The following is a 25,342-nucleotide window of genomic DNA, read 5'->3' on the forward strand; positions in this document are numbered from 1 at the left end:
AAAATCCTAATATGCACAATCAATTAAGATACTAATTCCTTGGTAAGTTATAACTGTGAGAGGAAAATAAAATTTTTAAGAAGTATTTATTGTATTATGAATTGCTAACACCAAATTTTAACCCCTCTCCCATTTCAAAACATCAGGCCATCTACTAATCCATAAATATTGATGTTTCACATACTTCATAGAGTAGCTTAAACATACCAGCATAAGAAATAATTAGTATTACATAGTAATTTCCTTTGCCATAGGAATAAATGTTGGACAAAGTCTGGAAACATTTTATTTTCCAATTTGAATTACAGTAATTTTGCCACAGACCACAGCACTAGTGCATGTGTTACTTTAGACATGCTCTAAGAAAACAAAACAAAAAATTACTGCAAAAATACATGTCACCAATGTGGAACACACTCAGATTTGTATAAAAGTACTGAACTAATATCCCAAAAAGAGGTATATGTAAACAGTACATAAGGAAGAAATAGTTTTAATATGAAACAGTCATTTAAGTCACATACATCATGATAAGAAGCAGGACTTTCTTTTATAAAAGATATTTTAACTAACAAGCAACATCATCTATATCACCTACAGAACAAGAAAAGTACAAGTCTTTAGAATTAGTTTTAATATAATTGCAAGTAATGTATTTTGACAAACTGACAAAGATGAAGCTTATCCATTGGGTTTCATTAAAAATTTTCAAAGACATACAGGCAGCCTCTGATGTCCTCATGTCTGGCTTAGAGATAGCCACTTTTTATTTCCCCTAGACCGTATGTCTTGGGAGATGTTAATGCCAGCCCTACTCCAGGAGTACCTCTAAACTTCCACCTCGGTACCAAGAGTTAGAAAAATGCAGATGTGACTTCTATACTGTTCTATTGGATAAACAGAATAGGGGAAGTTACTCATTTTGGAAATGAGAAGAAACCTCTGAGTTCAAAAGTTGAGGAAAGAAAACTGTAAAAAGTCCCAACAATCTAAAGGAAATTGGGAAATACTCTCAAGACGGCATCCATCAATTTGATAAAAATACTGCTTCCCACAGTGCCTGAAATGTGGTCATATTTTCTGAAATCTTATTAGATAAAAATTCATCCTGAACTAATAAGCAGTCTTAAAAAAAAATAAGGTTTAATCCCACTTTCTTTACTATCTTCATTCACATCTTGGTGGAAAACATTTTTCCCTTAAAATCTAGCCAGCCATAAGCACAGAAAAAATGGGAATTCTGAATAGAGGAAAGATAAAATTTTGAAGCATAGAGCATCCAGTAAGGGAAAAGGCAAGTTGGCTTACATAGTATTCCACCGGAGGGTTTAGGATGGTAAGAGGACAGCTAGGAAACACTAACACCAAGAAACTTAACTTTCCTGAATCCCATCAGGAAAAAGGAAAGACCTCTATTTCTACCTCCTACATTGATTGGTTCCCGAAAGAAAACTGAGTGCTCAGCATGATACTATTGGTTAACTACATTATGGTTTAAATAAGCCTTTATGAGCTTTCCTAACAATCTAATCATTTTATATAATGTTCCAAACCACTATTTACAAATGACCTTTGGGAGCCTGGATGCTCTTAATTGAACTTTTTAATTAAAAAAAATCTAAAATAGCACAAATGTTCATGCATATGAAACCTCTGTACACTGTTAAAAAACAAAACCCAAAAATTCTTTAGAGCTCCCTTAAAAAAAATCATTACTTACATCTTTTTTTACTATTAAATACAATTACTATAGTATGCTGGACAACAACCACTAACACTTTTAATATTTTCAAGACAAACAAGTTTGAAAGAATACTAGATGAAGACTCCTGATACTTATTTAGATGATTGAAGTCAGCAGAATTCATGGTGACCCACACTACTGAGGTTGTTTCCTACCAGTAGGCAGAGTTGGAAGTCTTTTTTTTAAAGATTTTATTTATTTGACAGAGAGAGACACAGCGAGAGCAGGAACACAAGCAGGGGGAGTGGGAGAGGGAGAAGCAGGCTTCCCGCTGAGCAGGGAGCCCGATGTGGGACTTGATTCCAGGACCCTGGGATCATGACCTGAGCCGAAGGCAGAAGCTTAATGACTGAGCCACCCAGGAGCCCCAGACTTGGAAGTCTTAAAAAAAAATCTTTATCTTGTGTTAATCTACTAAGAATAAGCCCTACTGCAAGAAAATCTTGCTTTATGTACATAATCTTCTAATTTGGATAACAAGAATCATGTTAGCAGTACTCTAAAAGTATTTCACACCAAAGGAAAACACTGATCACAAAACTAATTCTAAGCACTCTATCTGAAGAATAATTTTTCTTTTACAAGCTTAATTGTTTCAGCATTACTGAATCCAGTAGCATCCAGAAGTAAGTAGACTAGGAATTCTCTCGTGAAATGAATAAAGCAAGTTCTGGGAAAGGAACTGATGCTTTAAAACTATCAGCAACCTAGCTGTTGTGAGAGAGCCTAGCTGCTGAGAGTTAGCCAGTCTGAACTTAGACAAAACTTGAGAATATAGGAGAAACCACGATTTCCTGCTCAGTTGTGTGTGTGTGTGTGTGTGTGTGTGTGTGTGTTGTGTGTCTTTGTGTGTATGTGTGCATGTGGGATGAGGTCTTTCAGTGAAGGAAAAGGATTACACAAGAAAAGGTGCAACGCGACTGGAAGATTATTCCACCTATGTACATTTCTTTCCAATACTAGATATTTGAAAATGTTTAGGGCAGCTCATCACTTGTCCTAACAAAGCTGTATCAATTTGTATTAATAGCCTTCTTTGGGTCAAATTGGACATTCTTATACTTCATCACTTTTCCTATCAAAAACCATCTAATTTTTGACTTAGTGTCATATAGACACAAATGTGGAACTAGTTAAGAAAAGTAATTTGAATACATGAAAATATTCACAAACTATGATTATAGTTTGCCTATGACTCACTGTCAGTCAACCACGGGTTTTTCTTTGAATATTTACAGACTTAAATAAGGTGCTCTGAAGATCTAAATACTTGAATAAAAATTCACTTGTAAGTTTTTAAAAACAACTATTTGGAAATGGAAAAGAATCACATTACAAATCAAGTACCTTTAGACTAGCTTGGGAGAGGTTACTTCACTTTCACAAAACAACTACTGAAACTGTAAGCAACAGATGGCTTAAGAAATTGCATAATCAATTTTAACACTAAGTACAACTCAAGTACCTACCATGTAAAATGTTAACTCCTGAGGACACTGGAAGGTTCTACTCAATATCTACCTAAACTATGTCATAAAAACCATGATCTGATGCTAGGACTGGGCTTACAGCATGCAGCGCATCATTTCTTCAAAATCAGCACTCACTAGGATTTCAAGAACAACATAACTAGGTCCTTAAACATTTAGAAAATCGTGTATTTCTAGTATAAAGTAAGCAAAATGGGATATTCAAGTATGCTACTGAACACATCAAATGTTAGAGTCAACCAAAAATACTGCATTTTAATCTGCTTCAATTGGTAAAGTTGTCACACCAAGGAGTACCTAGTATTAGAGTTCATATCACTTCATTTCCTAAAATTGTAAAGATATATAATTTACAACTATATTGAAAATATTTTGTACTCACCTCTAACTAGTCACAGGTAAATGGAGAAAACCTTCTACTACCTTGTACCATATGAAATTGCTGTTTTTGTAGGTCAAAATTAAAACACTGTATTTAAAAAAATAAGTTTTATTCAATCAAAATATGCATCATGAGCATTAATAATTTTCTTCTAGTAGGATATTAAATATTTTTATAAAATTTGTCATTTCTTCAGCTATATAAATTGTTCATATCCCTCCAATTACTGCTTCTTAATTGGAGAACATGTTGTTTCTTAAAAAAAGCTTCAAATGATGAAAAAGATGGTAGTTCGCTGGGTAAAGGTCTGGTGACTATAATGGACATGACAAAATTTAATACCCCAATTCAATTAACTTTGCTTTAGTGGCTTGCGACATGTGACATCAAGTGCTGTCATGTAAAAGTGTGGGCTCATGTTTATTAACCAAAGGATTTTTTTTAATCAAAATTTTCACACACAATTTTAGTTTCTTGGTGATATGCTGCTGCTGCTGCTGTTTCAATAGGGTTTAAACAGTAGTGATTAATTCTTTGCAGATCACCACGTGGACTTCAGAACTTTTTTGGTCACAATGATAATGATGGTGCAAGTCTGGGAGCTTCACCAACATCCAACCATTGTATGAACTACTATCAACTGTCATACAGTATCTTGTTGGGGGGGTTGTTTTTTGTAGGTTTTTGGGGGGGTTTTCTGGTCACAGGTCATGATCCGCTCTAAAAATAGGTTTCCAAAAGTTTTGAATCTTAACAGTACACCTGACTGTCTCCGTTCCTGATCATCTCCCAGGAGGATGTTCTTGGGTTCGTCTTTACACTTTCCCCAGTCACAATAGAAACTCCTGTCTACTTCAAGGCCTTGAAATTGTCGTTTGTAAGTTAGCTTTCACCTTGGCTCTTAATTGGTCTTTGCTCAAAATGGATTCTGATCTCCCCTGAGGCTTGTCTTTGAATCCAGATCCCCAGAACAAGACTTTCCAAACCACCACTGAGCAGTTCTTTCACCAGCTGAGCCTTCTAAGGCCAACTTGATGTTTCCACCTATGTCATTTGCAGTTATGTCCTGGCTTGAAATCATATTAAAAGAAGTATTTGCAATTCTTCCGAGGATACTATTTCTCTGGAAAACAATAACAAAACAACTCAATAATCAAAGGAAACAATGAAGAGCTTAACACTATTATAATTCTAAACAGCACAACTAGAAACATACTTCACTTCAACTCTACTAACTGCAGTCATTTTTCAACTGATCTAATTATATTAGCAATTTCATGTGGTACAATCCACAAGTTAATCAACAAATACTGAGCATCTACTATAGGCTAACATCTGTCTCATATCTGTACAAACAGATATCTTGAAAAGACTGACTTGAGAATAGGAACGTCACTAATTTCAAGGACCCTAGTGGGAAGAAATCTGGTAACATATCTATTATTTTTTAAAACATCCATTAATATGTATGCTTTCTTCCATGTTATGACTACACAGTTTTTTCTGAAAACATGTCAAATAGATCCTTGAAAAATTTTTTGAACCATTTAATATAATATTGCCAAAGTTCAGCTCTGCAATGTACATTTTTCAATGATTCTAACTTTAAAAAGTCAAAACTTGCCTATATTTGCTATATATCATTTTGAAGCTTCAAGAGGCTTTTTTATGATTAACAACAACTAACATTTATTTGTATAGTACTTTCTAAAGCACCCCCATATACATTATTCTCATTTAAGATAGTAAAGACAATACAAAATTTGCACTGCTAATGAAGTAGAATATTAATAAAAACTAAAAGGTAAATAATCTTTTTGTGTGTGCATTTAAAAAAATAATGTAAAACATAAAATCCTGTGTCACTGAACCTCTGTAAGACACAGGAAAAAAAAAAAAACCCTTTAGTTAATGCCGGTGATTAAGCATCACTGCCCACTGCAGGTGGACCAAAAGTTTCCCGAGTACGCATCAACTGGACATCCTTGTCAGCCATACAGGTATCACAGCCCCATACTGCTGATGCCTCTGCAGTCAGGAGACCATAAGCGGTTTCAGTCATTCCAGTGCAGATCCGATGAAACCACTTCTGACAAGAGGCTTCACACAAGATGGCATCCTGATCATCATTCACTTCGTTTGTACAAATTCCACAAGGATACACGGGGTCAGAAGAAGAATGGCCATGACGGCTTGGGTGGAGAGAGGATTTATTGCTTTTTTCAGTGCTGCATGTATCTGGGGCAGCTCTAGGTTGTCGTGGCTTATTCTGTGTCCCATTTGCATGGCTGTTATTTGTAGCTTCTGCAGTACTCGAACGGCTATTCTCTTGATTTACTGCATTGTTTCGATTAACATTTTTTAATTCAATATTACTCTGATTCACTGTGTCATCCATATTTAAGTGAGGTGGATGAGCAGAGGAATTTTGATTAGTGTTTTTGGTTGCTCCTTGACCAAAGTCTTGTTTTTGGGGTGGTGCTTTTGCTTGACTGAAAGTGTTTGGGGGAGGAATAAAAGAATGATTAGATTCTAACGGAGAAGTAAAATTTGAGTTATTTCCAGGGACAAAGTTAGATGCCAAGTCAGGGTTAGACACTTGGTTAGCATTCTGTGGAGGAATCTGATTGAAGTTTTCAGCAGGATTTTGTCGAAAATGTTGATTAGGCATGTTAACATTCTGACTTAGTGCATTATTATAAGATGGATTTCCAAAGCTTGAATTATCATGTGGCCCAAAGTTAAAAGCATGAGGTCGATTAAAACCCATGCCCAAAGGATTCTGCGGAAATGGGTGTGGCTGATTCCTGAGTGAGTAAGGACCACAGTATGGGGAAGACATTCTTGGAGGAACGTGAGGTGGCATTCTGAATGTGCTATAGCCTCCAAAGCCAGGATAACCAGGGCCAAGATACGGATTTGATGAAGGCAGTGGTTTATAGGAAATAGTATTATAGTTGTCATCAAATGGATTAGCAGCCACTAGATGGTCAGAGTTTGGATTCGGTGGTGGAGCATACTCAGACAATGGAGGAAAAGAAGGCCCCTGAAATGAGAATGTAGAATAAAGTACATGTTTCGATCATTAAAACTGTTATCTTAACACATAACAACCTAGCTTTAATCAAATTTCTCTTACTATGTGTTATGAAAATCTAATTCTTCATTTGACCTTTCAATTCCAAATAGTTTTCATATTTAATTATATTTAATGATTAAAATGTGCAGATTTCTTCCTTTAGGAAAGGAAAGAAGGTATGCTTTTCTGAGCTCAAACTCATTGTTACTTCAAATTCCAAAGTTATTTAAGCTTCAAAAGAAGCTTCATTATATAACTTTCGTTTAATATGCTTAACTATAATTCTAGAATCTTTCACTTAAACCATAAAATTAAGTAACAATAAACAGGATCTAAGTTTTTTTACTAGCTCAAAACTTCAGGGAGTAGCTATTAAAGTATTCCCCAAGCACTACGCTCTTGGCCTCAGAATGGAAAAATAAACTTCCAGTTTTAGTCACACTGCAAGTTTAACAGATGGTGGCCAAAATGGAAAAAAGTAATCTGTATACACATCATACTTCCTCGCAGTCTTTAAAAGAAAAAGAGTGCTTCAAATTCACAGGGGATAAAAGCACAGAGGCCTGTTTTTATAACGATTATCCAAGCACAGGTTATACATAAAAGATACTTCCACCATGACCGCTTAATGATAAGTATGTACTACTGAATTATTAGAGCAGCTGAATACTGCTTCAGGTTAATAAACCTGTGTCCCCAGATTTTACAATCTTTTAGCAGAAGTACAGGTATCTATGATTTTTAAGTTAGATTTAAGAATAAGCATTTTGGGTGCCTGGGTGGCTCAGTTGGTTAAGCAACTGCCTTCGGCTCAGGTCATGATCCTGGAGTTTCAGGATCAAGTCCCGCATCAGGTTCCCTGCTTAACAGGGAGTCTGCTTCTCCCTCTGACCCTCCCCAACTCATGTGCTCTTTCTCTCTCATTCTCTCTGTTAAATAAATAAAATCTTTAAAAAAAAAAAAAGAATAAGCATTTTAATTTGTCTGCCTACACTTCCTTCTTGCAATACCCACTTTAGGCCTATAGGCCAACAGTAGCCACTATTTACAGAGTTAAAAAAAAAAAAATCACTGCAGAATTCACGATTAGGTTATGAATGAGGATAGGAAACAAACCCATGACCAAATTTAAATTTACCTCATCAGCTTGATTTTATCAGTGAACAAAAACTGTTATTAAAGAAAATGTCAATTTACCTGTGTATTTGTCTTGCGTTTTTTCTTGTCTGGACTTCCTAGTTGTACACCTGGTCCTCCTAACCCATCCAGTCCACTATCACCACCTAAAAAAAAAAAAAAAATTCCAGATAATATTTCCACTTGTAACTGAAATCATTTTACATCTTTCGCAGCAATATCTATCATAATTACCTGCTAATATGTGTTCTATTTTTGTTAGATAAAAGCAATACTAAGCTTTTTTAAAAAAAATCTTTGTTCCTCAAAAAGTCTTCCCCATAATTTCAGCCAGAAACATTCATCTCTACTTCCATAGTATTTTTTATTATTCTTTCAGTCAGAAAGTCTCCATCCTACACTTGAAGCTTTAGTCATCTGGTTTCTTATCCTGGAGGCAACCACTAGTTTTTGCTCTATCTTTCAAAAGATAATCTAGATAAATTCCAGCATAATATCTTTTGAGGGGAGTACACAAACCATGGCATGCATACTATACACAATGTTCCCTACACCTTGCTTTCTTCTTGAAATCATTCCACATAGTTACATACAGAATTGCTCTATCACCTAATAACTGAGTAGTATTTCATGGTATGATTATGCCATAATTCATTAAACTAGCTCCCTCCCTATTGATGGATATTTAGGTTGTTTCCAAAACTTTGTTGTCTGCAATGAAGAGCTATGTACAAGTATCTTAAATACATGTACAAATCATTCTTAGAACTGGAATTATGGTATTAAAAGGTATGTAGCCTTTAAATTCTTAAAGGTATGGTCAAAGTACAACAACGTATGTATTATTTTCTCAACAGTATATGAACAAACAAAAGCAAAAGCTTGAACGTTTATCAGAATTTTTTTCCATTACAAAAACACTTTTTATTATGGAGGATTCTGATTATTACAAGAGTAGACAGAATAAAATTATGTACACATACATAGATACACATTTGTAATAGATTAATAAATAAGTTCAGTGAGTTGACAATTAGAGGAGACCTACTCACACATGTGGATTCTGAGAAAAGGGGTATTTAAACCGAGACCTACAGGATAAAAAAAATAAAATAAAATAAATAAACTGAGACTGACAGGAGGATAACAAACCTTTCATGTAAACAGCATAAGGAAGAGCCTCTAGGCAGAGAACAGCATGTGTAAAGATTCTTAAGTAGAAAGAAGCCCGATATGTTTGAGAAATTTAAAAGAGGCCAGTGTGTTAAGGGACTCTGGAAAGTGCCACTAGAAGAGTTTAAAGAGATAGGCAGGGACCAGATCATTTAGAGCAGTATGGACTAAATGTGTCCCCTCAAAATTCTTATTTTGAAGCCCTATCCCACAGTATGATGGTATTTGAATGTAGGGCCCTTGGGAGGTAATGAAGATTACATCAAGTCATGAGGGTCAGGCCCTTATGATGTGATTAGTGGCCTTAGGAGAAAGAAGAGTGTGTTCTCCACTCCCCCCCCCCCCCGCCACCCGAGTACAAACACAGGAAAGGCCATGTGAGGACACAGGCGAGAAGGTGGGCATCTGCAAACTAGAGAGCACTCACCAGGAAGTGAATTGGCTAGCACCTTAATCTTGGACGTCCCAGCCTCCAAACTGTGGGAAAATAAGTTTCTGTTGTTTAAGCCACCCAGTCTAAGATACTTTGTTCTTGCAGCCCAAGCAGACTAAGACACAAAGCCTTGTAGTTTATGCTAAGGAATCTGAATTTTATCTGAAGAACAGTGGATGATCATTTAAGGGTTTTGAGCAGGAAAGTGATATGATTTAAGTTTTAGAAGTATTATATTAGCAGCTGTGTTGAGAATGAATTGATGACGGGACAGGGGTAGAAGCAGGGAGATCACTCTTTTACAGTAATAGTTCAGGAAAAGAAATGGTACTTGACAATAAAGAGAAATCAGTGTGTTGGACAAAGACCCCCACCTAACAAAATGCAAAGCAGATATATCTCTAAGAGCTATTCAGAGAAACGTATATACTATGAAGGTAAAAAACTGACAAACGTTAACAAAATTCAGTAAGGATTTTGGGTGTTAAATTAATATTTAAACATAAGAAGCTTTTTTATACACAAACTAAAACCAGTCAAAAGATAGAGTAGAAGAAAAGTTTTCATTTATAGGAACAAAAACTAAACTAAAATAGCTAGAAATAAATTTTAAAAATGCACAAGATCAGTATGAATAAAAACCTTCAAAAGTTCTATATTGAGAGACACAGAGGAACATTTCTAATAATTGGAAAGGTAGTCCCTGTTCTGGCTAGCCATCTAGAACAAAATTACATTGTTTTTTACCTCACTTATTATCCCAAACAGCCTTTTTGTGCCCTCCTCAGACACATTAGCACCAGACATTTGAGTCCCAGGCCCACGGGGTCCACCCTCAAAGTCCAGAGGCATTTAGAATAAGCAGCACCTCCTCAGAGATCCGAGTTTAAACTCCACAGGGCCCCTCCTGTGAATTTATATATTCTAATAATTCCAACTTCTCTCCTGTGGCCTCAGGAATGGTAGTTGCTTCCCACAGTCGATACCTCTGTGAAAACTTTAGTATCCTATTTTGTCACTAGTTTAATGTCTGTTAACAATACCTTATACTAAATTCTTTCTATTAAAAATAACTGGTATGGTTTCTATCTCTGACTAGACCCTGACTGATACATATCTCAAGTGCCACCAGCCAGAAACTGTCATTACTACTAAGTTAACGTCATTCCACACATCTAAGCTTATTACCTACCTACCTACTTCTTCCATGAATACAGAGCAATAGTAATACCTTTACAAAGATGAGATACTATTTTTAAATAAAAACATTAAATTTTAACTTTATTATAATGTAATAAAGGAAAAAAAATGAATTAAACTATAGAATATGGTAAATATTTCTTTACCATAAGAGAAGTTTTTGGAAAGAATCCTCTAAGAAAAGACATCAAGGAAAACATTAAGTTTGAAAAATATATGTCTTTTCTTTTCTCAATTTTAGATAGCATTCATTGAACTTTGAATGTTTAAGATAATATGGTATCATATCTTATTCTACTTTTTCCATCCCATTTCCATCCATCTACTTTTTCTATCTCTGATTCAATTCTTTATTTCAGCTAAATTTTCTTTTATCACATCTTTGAATACTTTTTCTGCTCTTTGTTGAGTACTCTATTTTGGGGGCACTAGTTATCATTATGCTAGAAAAATTTTTAGCACCATATCTATTAGTTAGCTTTTGTTGTATTAATCATCCTGTCTTTGAACTCTTGCTTTTATTTTTGTTTTGTTTTTTCATTAAGGTCTACCAGTTGACGTACATGTGAAATCTTTCCTTCTATCTTTTAGGTTATGGGTCTTCATCTTCTGCATGCTCTTTCTTTTCCTTCTGCTTTTTCTTTTTTGTTAATTCATTAGTTTGCTATAGTATGTTTGCATAGTTATGCTTTTATTTTTATCTTGCAATTCTGTCTAGATCTTTTATTTGCTCTGACTTAATATGGGTGACTTTCTGACTCTCTTTTTTTCATATCTAAGATTACTTGGTTTAGGCAATATGCTTTATCTATTGAGATAATCATGTGAGTTTTTTCCCCTTTAAATTATTTTAATGTTCAACTCAAAACTGACATTCATGAAGTAAAGCCAACTTACTCACTTTTATACAAATGTTACCATTTTCGTGTGACTGGAAATGCTATTATCTCTTTTGAACACTTGCCTATATTAGTAAGATTAACCTCTTGTGTTTCCATGGAACATCCAGGTTTTTAATTCTGACATTTTGTTAAAGGCATGTCTACCTAGTCAGGGGGTGTAGTAACCCACTCACATGGGAGGTTTCCTGTGTTCCCTGATTGAGTTTGTATCCCTGGAGACTTCTTTTCTGTCAAAGACAGTCCTCTTTTTTTTTTTTTTAACTTTTTGTTTCATTCACTTTTTTCTTACTCAAAAGAATGAGAAGACAAAGAATAGTCACTTAATTTCCTTCTCTCCAGACTTGGGGTTATTAGTAAGAATTCTTAAAATTCTATAAATCACTAATAGTTTTCAAGGGCAGAGGTTGTCTTAGAACCTAAGACAGTGCATTTTGCACCGTTTCAGAATTATGTTATTGGGCTGTGCCACCTCCTTTGTTTGCCACTATTGCTGCACATTTTTGCTCTTTTTCAAAAATGGCTTTGGTTCATTTCACTTGGAATTTAAAAAGAGATTCTGTAGTTTTGTTCTACCATCTTAACTTAGAAGTCTGTATCTGACTGTATCTATGTTCTTTCAGTTCAATCTTCATTAACAGCCTAAGAGGTAGGTAAGTCATCTCCACTTTTTAAAGAAAGAAAAAGAAACAGAATGCAAAGGAGTCATACCACTGGTAAAAAGCAGCACGGAAATCTAAAATCAGCATTTTGTTTCCTTTTGCTTTTAAGTTTTTGAGGATATTGGCAAAGTTGTACAACCATTACCACTATTTAATGCCAGAACATTATCATCACCCCATCATATACTCATTAGCAGTCATTTCCCAGTCCCCCAGGCCCTAGCAGTCATGAATCTACTTATACCTATTTTTGTATTCCTTATAGAAATGGAATCATACAATATGTGGCTTTTTGTGTCTTGTTTCACTTACACTAGAGTAACGTTTTCAAGCTTATCCATGCTATCGTATGTATTATTTCCTTTTTATAGCCGAATAATATTCCATTGTATGGATATACCACATTATATTTATCCATTGATCAGCTGGTGAAGAATTTGAGTTTTACTTTTTGGCTACTAAGAATAATGCTGCTATGAATATTTATGGACAAGTTTTTATATAAACATATGTTTTCAATTCTCTTGGGTATATTATCTGGTAACAGAATCACTGGGCAATATGGTATCTCTTAAGTTTAACGTTTTGAGGAACTGCCCAACTGCTTTCTATAGTGGCTGCACCATTCTACATTCCTGCCTGCTAAGTCCGAGGGTTCCAATTTCTTCACATCCTCCCCAACATTTATTTTGTTTCTTTTTAAATTTTTTTAAAGATTTATTTTAGAGCGAGAGAGAGCAGGGGTATGGGCAGAGAGAGAGGGAGAGAAGCCAAAGTAGACTCCCCATTAAGTGTGGGGCCTGACACAGGGCAGAATCTCACGACTCTGAGATCGTGACCTGACTAGAAACCAAGAGTCAGATGCTCAACTGACTGACTCTCCTCTGTTTGTATTTTCAATGTAGCCTAGAATTCTAGAAAGTATAAACTGGTATCTCATTGTGGTTTTAATCAGCATATTCAAAATTACTAATGGTTTTGAACACCTTTTCATATGCTTATTGATCTACATATATTTTTTCTTTGAAGAAATGCCTATTCCAGTCATTTGTCTATTTTTTAGTTAAGTTGTTTATCTTTTTTGTTAAGTTGTAAGAATTCTATATATATTCTGGATACTAGACTGTTACCAGTTATAAGATTTTCAAATATTTTCTTCTAGTCTGTGGGATGTCTTTTCACTTTGATAGTGTCCTTTGACACGTTTTTAATTTTGATGAACTCCAATTTATCTATTTTTCTTTTGATTGTTTGGGTAAAACTAGATTTATATACTTCTAAGATACTAGTTTGCCTCCCTAAAATCTTATACACATACTGTCTTCTTCAGTGGACCACAAAAGACAAAAATGAAAACTTCTGGTTCAAATTAAAGGAACTCCTATTTTTAAATTCTTTGATGTGGTAGTAATCTCATTTCAGTAGATGGTAAGTAAAGAACTAATAGTGAGATCCAGTCCACCCCTCAAAGTCATTGATTCAAAATCTGATGGTTCAGGAATGATTGAATCTATTACTAATTTGTAACTATTCAGTAGCCCATATAAAATGAACTGATGATTCCATATTAACAAGTCATACACACTTTTCCTTAACAGTATATATACTGACATGCTGAGCAGAGAAATGTGTTGTTCTCAAATATGAATACCTAGAAATTTTGATGTGTGGTAGGGAAAAAGAAATAGCAATGATTTTAGAGGTCAAATAATAAAGTGGTTATACAAATAAACAAAGGTACCAAACAACAAATTCCTGTATTTCCTAACATCTGTCATGGATATTTCCTTATAACAAAAATATAAAAAGAAAAATGTAATTCCTAAAAATAAAAACAATTATTAATAAATTAATCTCTAATCTCCAATCTAGAAGATATAAATTCCCACTCATAGCGTTAAGAATACTGAATAATTGGGCGCCTGGGTGGCTCAGATGGTTAAGCGTCTGCCTTCGGCTCAGGTCATGATCCCAGGGTCCTGGGATCGAGTCCCGCATCGGGCTCCCTGCTCTTTGGGAGCCTGCTTCTCCCTCTGCCTCTCTCTCTCTCTCTCTCTGTCTCTCTCTCTGTCTTTCATGAATAAATAAATAAAATCTTTAAAAAAAAAGAATACTGAATAATTATAATTTTACAATTAAAATGCTGTAATTTAAAGATGGACAAAAAGTACTCTTAATTAACGGTATGTACATCTCTGTTCACTTTCCAAAAATTTAATAACAACTGCTTGTATTCACTATAAGGCAAGGCTCTGACATTTACAGCTATTTAAATAAACATTATTTTCAAGTAATCTGTGAGTAAAACCACCTTAAATTCTTTTTAGAAACTGACTTTCATGGTATTAATTTTTTATTTAAGAGTCTAACATTTCCCTCCATAAAGCAAATCTTCAAGTTCCACTGATGTCTATTGCTCCATTTGTTGTTCATCTAAAGAGTTAACTATATAACATCTTCAATGGTTCTGACTCTTGGCCTTACCTGGGTCCTTCCTGCTGCTACCTGCAATACTGGTGGTTCTTCTCTGTGAGGTAATCATTATGTTAGATCAGAATCACAAACATCAGGGCTAATTAGAATACAAGCTACCAAGAATTTCCATGATTCTCACTCTTTAAAAATAAAGTGAAAGGTCAGAATCCAGGGAACGGGAAAGTAGTGGTTACAGAGCTAGTCATTTAGGTTACCCTAAGAACTTTTGGTACCAAAGCTTCTCTCCAGCTGCTCTATGTACCTGCCGCTAGCTCTGCGAGGTAAACCATGACTGCTCAGTCAGGAGCTGAGAGCCATGGGGCAGAGAACCAAGAAAAAGGAAACTGTCAAAGCTCATTGTTAACACTGGCCACTGTGATACTTTTAATCTGTTAATACTGGAATTTCTTTCTTTATTTTTCTTGTAAGTTTTATTTTTTTAACTTTTTTTTATTTTGTTATGTTAATCACCATACATCATTAGTTTTTTTTAAATTTTTTATTGTTATGTTAATCACCATATATTACATCATTAGTTTTTGATGCAGTGTTCCATGATTCATTGTTTGTTCATAACACCCAGTGCTCCACGCAGAACGTGCCCTCCTCAATACCCATCACCAGGCTAACCCATCCCCCTACGCTCCTCCCCTCTAGAACCCTCAGTTTGTTTTTCAGAGTCCGTAGTCTCTCCTGGTTCTTCTCCCCCTCCGATTATCTCATCTCTGCACTCCTACCTCCTGAGTGACCTCTGAATGCACAAGGGGAACAGGTGTGGGAAAGGGTGATGACAAAAATGGAACAAGAGGCCTCGCTCATCTTAAGAAAGCAAAGAAATTTTATCTCTCTAGATATTATCACCCTACATTATGCCACTCAATCTCAAACAAAATAATTCTCTTATCTCTCCTTTACCCTTTAACCCTTATCTGGAGCTGGAAGTTGAAATATGTGTCTCTTCACAGTCTTACTGAAGAGTCTCATCTATTAAACAAGGCAATATTTTCTCATCTAAAGAATCTACAAATTAAAGATTTTTTATATGAAATCTATTTGTTTTTTTTTAAAAGATTTTTTTTTTATTTATTTATTTGAGAGACAGAGAGAATGAGAGAGAAAGCACATGAGATGGGGGGAGGGTCAGAGGGAGAAGCAGACTCCCTGCCAAGCAGGGAGCCCGATGCGGGACTCGATCCAGGGACTCCAGGATCATGACCTGAGCCGAAGACAGTCGCTTAACCAACTGAGCCACAATATAAAATTATTTTTTCTATCTGTAAGTACTTTTTGTTTTTGTAAACTGTGGATTATTTGCTCTGGGACTTTTATGTATTTTTTTGTTCTAATTACATTATGTATTATATATATACCACCTTTTTATTTCTTCTATTAAAGAATCTACTTCAGCCTCCAAGTCCTTAAACAGGAAGTGAGGGCATTGTTCTCTGCACTAGATAGTGGCATGCCTCTTATGTCATTTAAATTTTCATTTTTTAACTTCACTTTATTTACAATAATGGTTTGGTTTGGATATTGACTGTTCTCATAAATAATGTGACTGTATTATTTTAATATATTTTATAATGGGGTCCCAATCCAAGATGGTGATGTAGGAAGACCCTGAACTCACCTCCTTCATGCACACACCAAATTACACCTATTTACTGAGCAACTCCTTTTGAAGAACAACTGAGGGCTGACTGAACAGCTTCTGCACAATATAAGAGACCACACAGAAAACATATGTGCCCCTATGTTTATTGCAGCATTATTTACAATAGCCAAGATACAGAAGCAACCTAAGTGTCCGCTGCTGGATGAATGCATAAAGATGGGACACACGGACACACACACACACACACCCCACTCTGGAATATCACTCAGCCATAAAAAAGAATGAGATCTTGCCATTTAGGACAGCATGTGTGGACCTAGAGGGCATTATACTAAGTAAAATAAGCCAGACAGAAAAAAGCAAATACCATGTGATTTCACTTTTATGTGGAATCTAAAAAACAAAACAAACAAGAAAAGCAGGAACAGACCCATAAATAGAGAACAAACCGGTGGTTGGCAGAGGGAGGGCGTGAGAGGAAGGGAAAAGTGGGCGAAGGGGAGTGGGAGATTCAGGCTTCCAGGTAGGGAATGAGTCAGTCAGGGAGATAAAAGGTACAGCACAGGGAATGGAGTCAACAAGAGTATTGTAACAGCACTACACCGCCACAGATGGTAGCTACATGTGGTGAGCAGAGTGTAACAAAGTTTATGTTGTACACCTGAAACTAATGTGACACTGTGTGTCAACTCTACTTCAATAAAATTTTTAATAATATTTACATTTTGTTTCCTTCAAAAACAGCTTTGCTTCAAGAGTAGTTCAAGTAAGTATGCATTCTAATTACTATGCTGATTCAATGACACAAACAGAGTCTGTGTCCCTCCCAAAATTTACTTGTTGAAATCCTAATCCCCAGTTTGATGGTACTTTGGAGGAGCGGCTGTGGGAGATGATTAGACCGTGCCCTCATGAATGGAATTGGTGTCCCTATAAAACAGACCTGGGAGAGCTCCCTTGGCCCTTCCACATGTTATAACACAATAAGAAGACTGCCCAGGAAGCAGGCCCTCACCAGATACAAAATCTGCTGACACCTTGATCTTGGACTTTCTAGCCTCCAGAATTGTGCCAAATAAATTGCTATTGTTTATAAGCCACCCAGTCTATGGTATTCTGTTACAGCAGCCTGAACTGACTAGGGCAGTGCTTAAATATACTGCCTGGCACACAGTGGACACTCAAATATTAGTTTTCATTTTGCTTTCCTTTAGACTAAACTATACCATAATCTCACTTCATTTCAGTTTCTATAGTATTTAACACCCTATCAAAAAATCCAGTATCAAGCACTGTCAACACATTCAGTGGACAAATATCAGTTTTTCATAATAGCACAGAAGTCTGGGATATAATGTCAGTTTATTCTATCATTTACTACGGATGTGAACATCTTAGCTAACAGCTTTGCCTTCACCTGAAATGTACTTCTATTAACACTGGTCTCTACCACTGAATGGCAATATTATGAATTAATATGTCAATACAGTATTATAACAAATGGCCTTATATGACTGAAATGAAAATGCCATTATACTCTTTTAGAATGCAAGGCAGAAAGTGTCTGCCATGTGATGCCCAGAACCTAGATCAATCTGGGCATGTAATAAATATTAAATTCTGAAAACCCTCAACATCTGTGATTTAAGGTTTCAAATATTTGTGATTCTTGTACCAGCTGTTCTCCCCCAGGCTAATGATCTTTTTATTACTGAGGTGCATGAGGTTTAAAGTTGCTAACAAACGTAAAGCTTATAGGAGGGTGGGTGGATGGCATTCATGTGTGAAGCTGACTCTATATAATAATGCCTCAAATAATAAACTTATTTTAGTAACAAAGTCAACCAAATTTTTAAACAAAAAACTTCAGAAATAAAGGAGAACAAAACTGCAAATTTCATAAAAATCATGTAATAAACAGCTTGTACCTGTCTCAGCAAAATTGTGAAATATGAGGGGTTTCTGCTTTTATAATTTTTTTGGTTCATTGTCTTTTCCATAAAGGGAGAGAACCTTTATTTCTGTTCAGTTCATATCCACTCCCAATCAAAACAAGAAAAAATATGCTTTTACTTATTAATTGATTAAATACCTAAAAGTGAACGTCGATCACATTACTTGCATTTTAGAATGTATATTCCATTTCTGATTTTAAAAGTAAACAGATAACTTAAGAATGTACCAGGTACTGTTTTAAGTGCTTTATATGTATTAACACATTTAATCCTTTAAAGAACTCTATGAGATAAATACAAGTATTATTCTCGCTTTGCATGAGGAAATTTATGTACAGAGAGGTTAAGTAACTTGCCAAGGACCACACAGATAGTAAACAGTAGAAATGGGTTAAGATCCCAGCAGCTGGGCTCCAGAGACAAATGCCGTACTATTTCTCAACATTGCTATTAACAGGTCTATAGAGACTGGGAATAGGAAGGGAGACCTGAAATCACTCTTGACCATACATTAGGGATGCCTTGAAGGTAAAGATGACTTAGACCCCTTAAATTGCCTGGAATAAGACTGTTAGAAGAGAGAACTGTGTAATCTTCCCAAGAGATAACTCCTCCCCACTTCTGGGGAAAGCAAACTAGGAAGACTAAATTACCGAAGTTATTGACACCTCTTTGTTAACACTCATCAAATTAGATTTCAGAAACATCTGTTGAGCTTATTTAAGTACACAAATAAAAATAATAATTCCTCCCTATAAGGATCCCATAATCTAGAGAAAAATTTTGTCTTTCTTTTTTTGAAATTCTTAAATTGAATGCGATAAATATCATGATAGACATGAGCACAGGATGTTGAGGGAACATACGGATGTCCCATCTAATTTTGACTGAGGGAGGAGTATCCCGAAACACATCCTGGGAGGTTTCAACAAAGTTGATGCCATGAGGATGAGTATCCTACCAAAGGAGGGGAAAAAAGAGGGCAAGCCTAACAGAAGGGACAGAATGTGCAAAGAAAGGTTTAAAGGCAAGAGAAGCCATGACAACATCTAGAAAGGAAACGTGATTATCTCAGACCTGGACACAGGAGAGTGTTTCCTGGAATATGAAGGATGGAGAACTAAGGGGTAGGCCCGGACCAAAAAGAACCAATATAAGAAAGTTGGATTTTTATCCAAAGATAATGGGGAAGCACTAAAGAATTTTACAAAAGAAAAGAGTAACATGACTGAACTGTGTTTTGGAGCACACTGGCCATGGAACACAGTAACTAAGACTTTCAGCCCTAGAGTTTAGCTCTAGCTTTGTCACTTACTAGCTGGGTAAACTTGAATGTTATTTAACCACGTAGTACTTGACCTCTCTGAGCATCAGTTCGTCAACTATAAACCTAGAATGGTAATAACAACAACTAACTCAAAGGGTTCTCGAGAGGATTAAACAAGATATCCATTTAAAACAATTAACAAACTGCTTGGTAAGTACTCAATAGATGGTAGTTATTTATCACCAGCAGTAGCAATGTGGAAAATAGATTCAGAGGGACAAAACAGAAGGCCAGGAAACCAGTGAAAGGCCTATGATAATAATCAAAAAGATAAAGTCTGAACTAAAGAAGTGGTTATAGAAGGGCCAAGGAGATGGTGGGTTCAAAACATGCAAAGGAGACATATTCTAGGACTTTGGGCACGTGTTGGGTGGGAATGGGAGATGGGTTTGGGTCACTGGATAAATGATGTTCGCCAAGACAGGGAATGTGGGAGAAAGAGCACACTGGACATCTCACAGATAGATACATTTCCATCAACAGGCTAAAAACAAAGTTCATTGATCTTCCCCTCATAAATCCGCTCTTCCTTTTATATTTCTGTGACACTATTCTCTGTTGGTTCTTCTCTTCTACCTCTCAGGCTACTCCTTCACATTCTGCTTTTCAGGGTCCTCTCTTCCCTTTTGTCTTCTAAGTATCAGCATTCCTAAAGTTGCTTTTCTCAATGCTTTTCTCTTCTCACTTTTCACTCTCCCGGGTGAGCTATCTGCTCCCAAGGTATCAATTAGTACTCACTCGTTTACTGAGAACTTCCATATCTCTATTTCTGGCTCAGCCCACTTTCCTCAGTTCCACACCATGTATATCCATTGTGCACCCTCAAACATCTCAGGGGGATATTCATGCAATGTGTTGAAAAACAAACTACTTTCTTGATAATCTGCCTAGCCCTTATATGTACCAGTTAAAAAATAAAACAACAAAACCCCCTAAAATCTTTCCTTTAGACAGCCACTGGCTCTTCCTCTCCATTTTATGACTACATAAATTACGTTTCTTCTCCAACCTTAATCCAAATCCTCCATACACTCACTCTACATGGCCTACATTTTTTAGTAAAGTCTACTTTTACTACTTTTATGATACCTCTATGCTATTATCCCATTCTGAAACACCCCAATCTCTCCAGTGTTTAACCAGCTAACTGGTTAAAAACACTTCATCTGGAATGAATGCTCAACTTCCTTCTTTATCTCTAAATTTCTTTCTTCACTCTCTTTTTTTTCCTCCAAGACTACCTCTCCATTTCGTTCAAACCTTAATGCTATTTCACTTCTCTCACCTGCAGAGACCTGACTTTTGAGAAAGAAACCTTTTCTGTCTCATCTCTCGCTTCCCACATCAAGTGCCTAGCACATGGTACTTATTTAAAAACATGTATTGAATGCTTTATTACCCAGAAGTGCCTCCTTAAAACCACTGCCGACTTACTAGACCTTTTTCTCATCCCCCATCCTCCTTGCTGCTCTTTCTACATCATTTCCACAAAGGAACACTCACTGCTTCTTAGAACCCTTCCCCAGGAGGCATTCCTTGATTCCCTTAAAGATAGGTTATATGTTCCATTATTTCCTGTAGGGGATCACAGCACTTCTCATGCTGTTTGTAACTACTTATTTGTCTGCATCCTACAGATTTCTTGAAGACAGAATTATGCCTTCTTAATCAATATTTCCACTGTCTGATGCTATGACTGCTCAATAAATATTTGCTGAATAAATGAATGGATATTGTGATCAGATCAACACCTAAGAGTTCTAAGAATGTTGGATAATGAGAATGTTGGTTAAAATAAGGATGACAGGTAACATTCTAAGAGAACAGACAATCAAAAATCAGCATGAACATATGAATGAGTTACTTCATGTATTCACTCATTCATTCATTTGGCATTTACTGCAGGCAAAGCAATGAGGGGAGAAATAGAAAGATAACCAAGATACTGTACCTGTCTTCATGGATCTTTCTTATAATCAAGGGCTGAGGGACTGGGGATGGTAACAACTGATAGAAAATAAGAGTAAGATACTTTGCCACTAAGTAGCAATTCTAAATCTAATATTAAAATATCAGGACACGTTTAGAAGACCACAAATCAGCTTCCTCTGGTCCACTCACCTTTTCAATCTACATCTACCAGCAGTTCTCAAACCTTAGTAAGCATAAGGAACACGGGGGATCTTGTTAAAGATGTAGAGAAATCTCCCAGAAATCCTGATTCTGTGGGCCCAGAAACCTACATTTTTACAAATATCCCAGGGAATATGATACTTTTGATCTACAGAGTATACCACTGATAAAGTCCTTAGTCATTCACATTGTCATAATTTTGCCATGTCAGAGTTCCATCTATAATACTGTTTGCTTAATAATTTCTTTAAATTGAAACCGTGTGTATGTATATTGGCCTTAACCTAAACAAGAGGTTTGATGACATATTTTTTATAATACATACGAAATAAATACATAACTACTTAAAAGTCTGTCTGTATACATGGGTGGATGGGAAACAGTTTAAGAAGCACTGCTCACAGTTTATGTTCTGCAAAGACCACATCCTGCATGCAGTCTTAGAATATAAATTACAACAAAAAGTTGCAGAGCAGTCAAGTTCAGCAGAACTGTGCTTCAGAAGAACTCATGCAGATATTCTGGTACCTTTTATAAAATAATCCAAAAATGTTTTAAAAATTGTTATAGCTTGGAGATGGGTATTAAAGAGGGCACATACTGCATGGAGCACGCAAACAATGAATCATGGAACACTACATCAAAAACTAATGATGTAATGTATGGTGATTAACACAATATAATAAAATAAAATTTTTAAAAAAATAAATAAATAAAATGGAAAAAATTGTTATAGCCACAACAAAACCCCTCCTCATATTGACTTTTTATTTTAAAAAGTGCTTTCTTTGCCTTTTATTCTGGTACCTAACTCGCAGAATATTCTTGAGCTGACACCTGAGCCAACTACAAACAGCTAAGCCACCAAACTTAAAAGCAGTAGCTGGAACAAAATAATGATAGATCTATGCTCTTGACCTACAATAAAATACCCATCCATTTTATTCAAAATTACATTTGATTAAGACTGATAATTGAGTTCAAAGGCATAAACTTGAGAGCCCTCTTTTTCCTTCAACCCCAAAGTAATTTATAATAATAGGCAAACTAATACGGCAAGAATATCAGAGGAATAATTGTATCTCAGGAAGGTCTATTCCTTAAAGGGTTTGGCAACTGAAAACTACAAATAGAAAAGAAAGCCGAAATAGAAAACCTATGCTGGTATCAAGCCTTAAAAACAATATTCTGCTCTAAATTATGTTTTTGCTTAAATGGCTAAGAAAATCAATCTCTACCTAAATATTCAAGTGATGTTTTTTGGATACCACATTGTCACAGTGTTACAATCCAGTTCTCTAGGTTTAATCTCTAGTCACGTGGAACAAAAACACAGATGAATGACTGCAGTTCTTGATCTCTACATCACTTAAGTCAATTGGAAATTTACCTTACTACTTACTGATTTATAAAGCACTTTATCCTGTTTGGATGAAAGGATTATTGCAATAGCCTCCTAACTAGCTTCCCTGCCTCAGCCCTTGTTCCCTATAGTCTACTCTCCACAGAGCAGCCAAAGAAACCCTGTTAAAAATATAATTCTTGGGCCGCCTGGGTGGCTCAGTCAGTTAAGTGGCTGCCTTGGGCTCAGGTCATGATCTTGGGGTCCTGGGATTGAGCCCCTGCTCAGCAGGGAGTCTGCTTCTCCCTCTCTTTCTGCCCCTCCTCCCCTCATGCACATGCACTCTTTCTCTCAAATCAATAAAATCTTAAATACACACACACACACACACACGCACGCACACTTCTTCTCACCCTATCTTTCTCCTCAGCTCATACTACTCTCCCTTTGCTCATTCTCTGCTGGTTACCATAATTTCTTCGCTGTTGCTTGAATACACTAGGCAAATTCCAGACCCAGGGCCTTTGCACTTGCTGTTCCTTTTGCTGAGACTGCTCTTCCTAGACTGCTCTTCCCACACCTATCTATATGGCTCTGGTCTATCACTTCCTTTGGTCCTGGCTCAAACATCACCTTCCACATGAGTCCTCTTACACATAATCCACACCTCTCCACCTCTTATGTATTTCCTAACCACTTTACCTGCTTTGTTTATCTCCAGAGCACTTACTATTTGACATTCTATACCTTTTGTTCATTATCTGTTTAGAATGTGAACTCCTGCCAGGTGAAGACTCTTTCTGCTTTGTTCACTGTTGTACCCCAGTGCCAAGAACATTGCATAGCACACAGTACATGTTCAATAAACATTTGCTTAATGAACAAACAGCATTATTTCAACTTTGGGACTTTCAGCCTTAACCCTATTTAGAGCTGAAAATAAAAGCTGGAGGATATGCCCCAAATTTCCAGCCGGTATTTGTCATCTGTGAACTTACATGCATTATCTTTTGTCTGGTACAGCGTTCCCTCCGATTTTTCTTGGATAGTAAGGCAGCAAGAAATTTCCTAACTAGTGTGCAAGGAAGCAGCAAACCAATCACGTATAAAATTGATTTTAGGTGATGTGATTCTTATCCACGAGGCAATAAAGAAAATGCCTTTTGAATTTATATAGTGTCTCCTCTTAAACCCGAGCAAAATAAGCTGTATATTTGTTGCCTTTGAGGTGGGAAGGGGGCTGGGAGAGACGCGAAGGCCCGGTACACCTTCCTCAAAGCGTCAACTCTTGAGCAGTCCAACTTACTTTTTGGGGGGGTGGGCATCGTTCGTGGTCTCTGCCGGGGGGTGTTTCTTTCTCACCCTTCGAGGTGCCTATTGTGCTGTCTCGCGAACGAGCTAAGGTGGGAGAGGAGCGGGGTACGGAGGGATGCTGAGCGCGGCTTCAACTGCCTCCTAACACAAAGTCGAGGAGGCGAGGGCTCCGCGCGGGTGTCTGGGGCGAGCGGGCTCCGGGGCCGCGCGCCTCGAACCGCAGCCTCGGCCCCGGGGCGCAGGCGGGACGCGCGGGCTGTGCGGAGTTAGGCCCGGACAGAGCCCCGTGGCCTCCCAGCGGCCGGGCATGCGGCCCCCGCGCACCCCACTCACCCCGATCCCCCCAATCCCGTGCCTTTCCCGGTTACCTCGAACTCTCTTCAGCGAAATGGGATCCTTCTCCTGTTCTGCTGACATTACAGACCGCAAAGCATGACTCCCCCCCAGGCCGCGGGAATTCGGTCTCTTTGATGCTGCGGCGGCGGCTCCTCCTCCTCGCGGGGCCGCTGCGGCTGCGAGGCGAGCCTCCGAGCCGAGGCGCGGCCGAGGGCGGCGGGGACGCGGGCCGACTTTGCAAAGTTTGGGAGGAAGACGAGGCCTCGGGGCGGCCGGGCGGCGAGCGGGGGCTGGCGGGGCTCAGCGGCGGCGGCCGGGAGCGCGGCCTGGGGGCGGCCCCCCGCCCGGGGCCGGCATGTGCGGAGGACGAGGGCACCGCCGCCGCCGCCGCCGCCGCCGCCGCCTCCTCCTCCTCCCACTCCTTCCTCTTCTTCTTCTTCTTCGCCGCCGCCGCCGCCTCGGGAGCCGCTGACAGGGGAGGCAGGAGGCGGGCGGCCGGGCCCTGGCGGCGCACTCACAGCGCCCTCTGAGGAGGAGGTCTGCGCTCTCGCCGCTCCCGAGTCGCAGACACAAAAGCCCCCAGCCTGGAGCCGCCTGCAAAACGCGCTCTGGGGCGGGCGAGGGACGTGGCGCGGCCCCGCGGCTT

At 37.6% G+C, this 25,342-nt stretch overlaps 1 protein-coding gene and 1 long non-coding RNA gene across 4 annotated transcripts; one reads left to right on the forward strand and one right to left on the reverse strand.

Moving 5' to 3' along the window:
* Positions 1 to 2,586: 2,586 nt before the first annotated feature.
* On the reverse strand, positions 2,587 to 24,917 carry PYGO1 (pygopus family PHD finger 1). Of its 3 annotated transcripts, none has more exons than XM_025884434.2 (4): positions 24,729 to 24,917; positions 7,893 to 7,978; positions 5,615 to 6,662; positions 2,587 to 4,739 (listed from the first exon to the last, which is right to left on the reverse strand). In XM_025884434.2, coding segments are annotated over exons 1-4 (1,185 nt in total). In that variant the 5' UTR covers positions 24,778 to 24,917; the 3' UTR covers positions 2,587 to 4,737. The 3 variants fall into 3 exon arrangements, with proteins under 3 accessions (XP_025740219.1, XP_025740218.1, XP_025740217.1); XM_025884433.2 differs by adding an exon at positions 24,353 to 24,444 and having other exon boundaries at positions 2,587 to 6,662; positions 24,729 to 24,860; XM_025884432.2 differs by having other exon boundaries at positions 2,587 to 6,662.
* LOC141370057 (uncharacterized) lies at positions 15,300 to 17,356 on the forward strand. The gene is made up of 3 exons (XR_012373750.1): positions 15,300 to 15,729; positions 17,034 to 17,055; positions 17,167 to 17,356. It is a non-coding gene; the product is annotated as an uncharacterized lncRNA (long non-coding RNA).
* Positions 24,918 to 25,342: the final 425 nt, after the last annotated feature.

Source organism: Callorhinus ursinus, unplaced genomic scaffold, assembly GCF_003265705.2.
Source record: "Callorhinus ursinus isolate GAN/ISIS: 27379988/994484 unplaced genomic scaffold, GSC_fseal_2.0 scaffold25, whole genome shotgun sequence".
NCBI lineage: Eukaryota > Metazoa > Chordata > Mammalia > Carnivora > Otariidae > Callorhinus > Callorhinus ursinus.

What these genes read in the sequence shown, in the direction of transcription:
- PYGO1 (XM_025884432.2), bottom strand. Translation starts at nt 24,777, where the DNA reads ATGTCAGCAGAACAGGAGAAGGATCCCATTTCGCTGAAGAGAGTTCGA. An exon ending in TTCGCTGAAGAGAGTTCGAG is followed by an intron (nt 7,979 to 24,728) that starts GTAACCGGGAAA and finishes TTTTTTTTTTAG; the next exon opens with GTGGTGATAGTGGACTGGAT. An exon ending in AACGCAAGACAAATACACAG is followed by an intron (nt 6,663 to 7,892) that starts GTAAATTGACAT and finishes TTCTCATTTCAG; the next exon opens with GGGCCTTCTTTTCCTCCATT.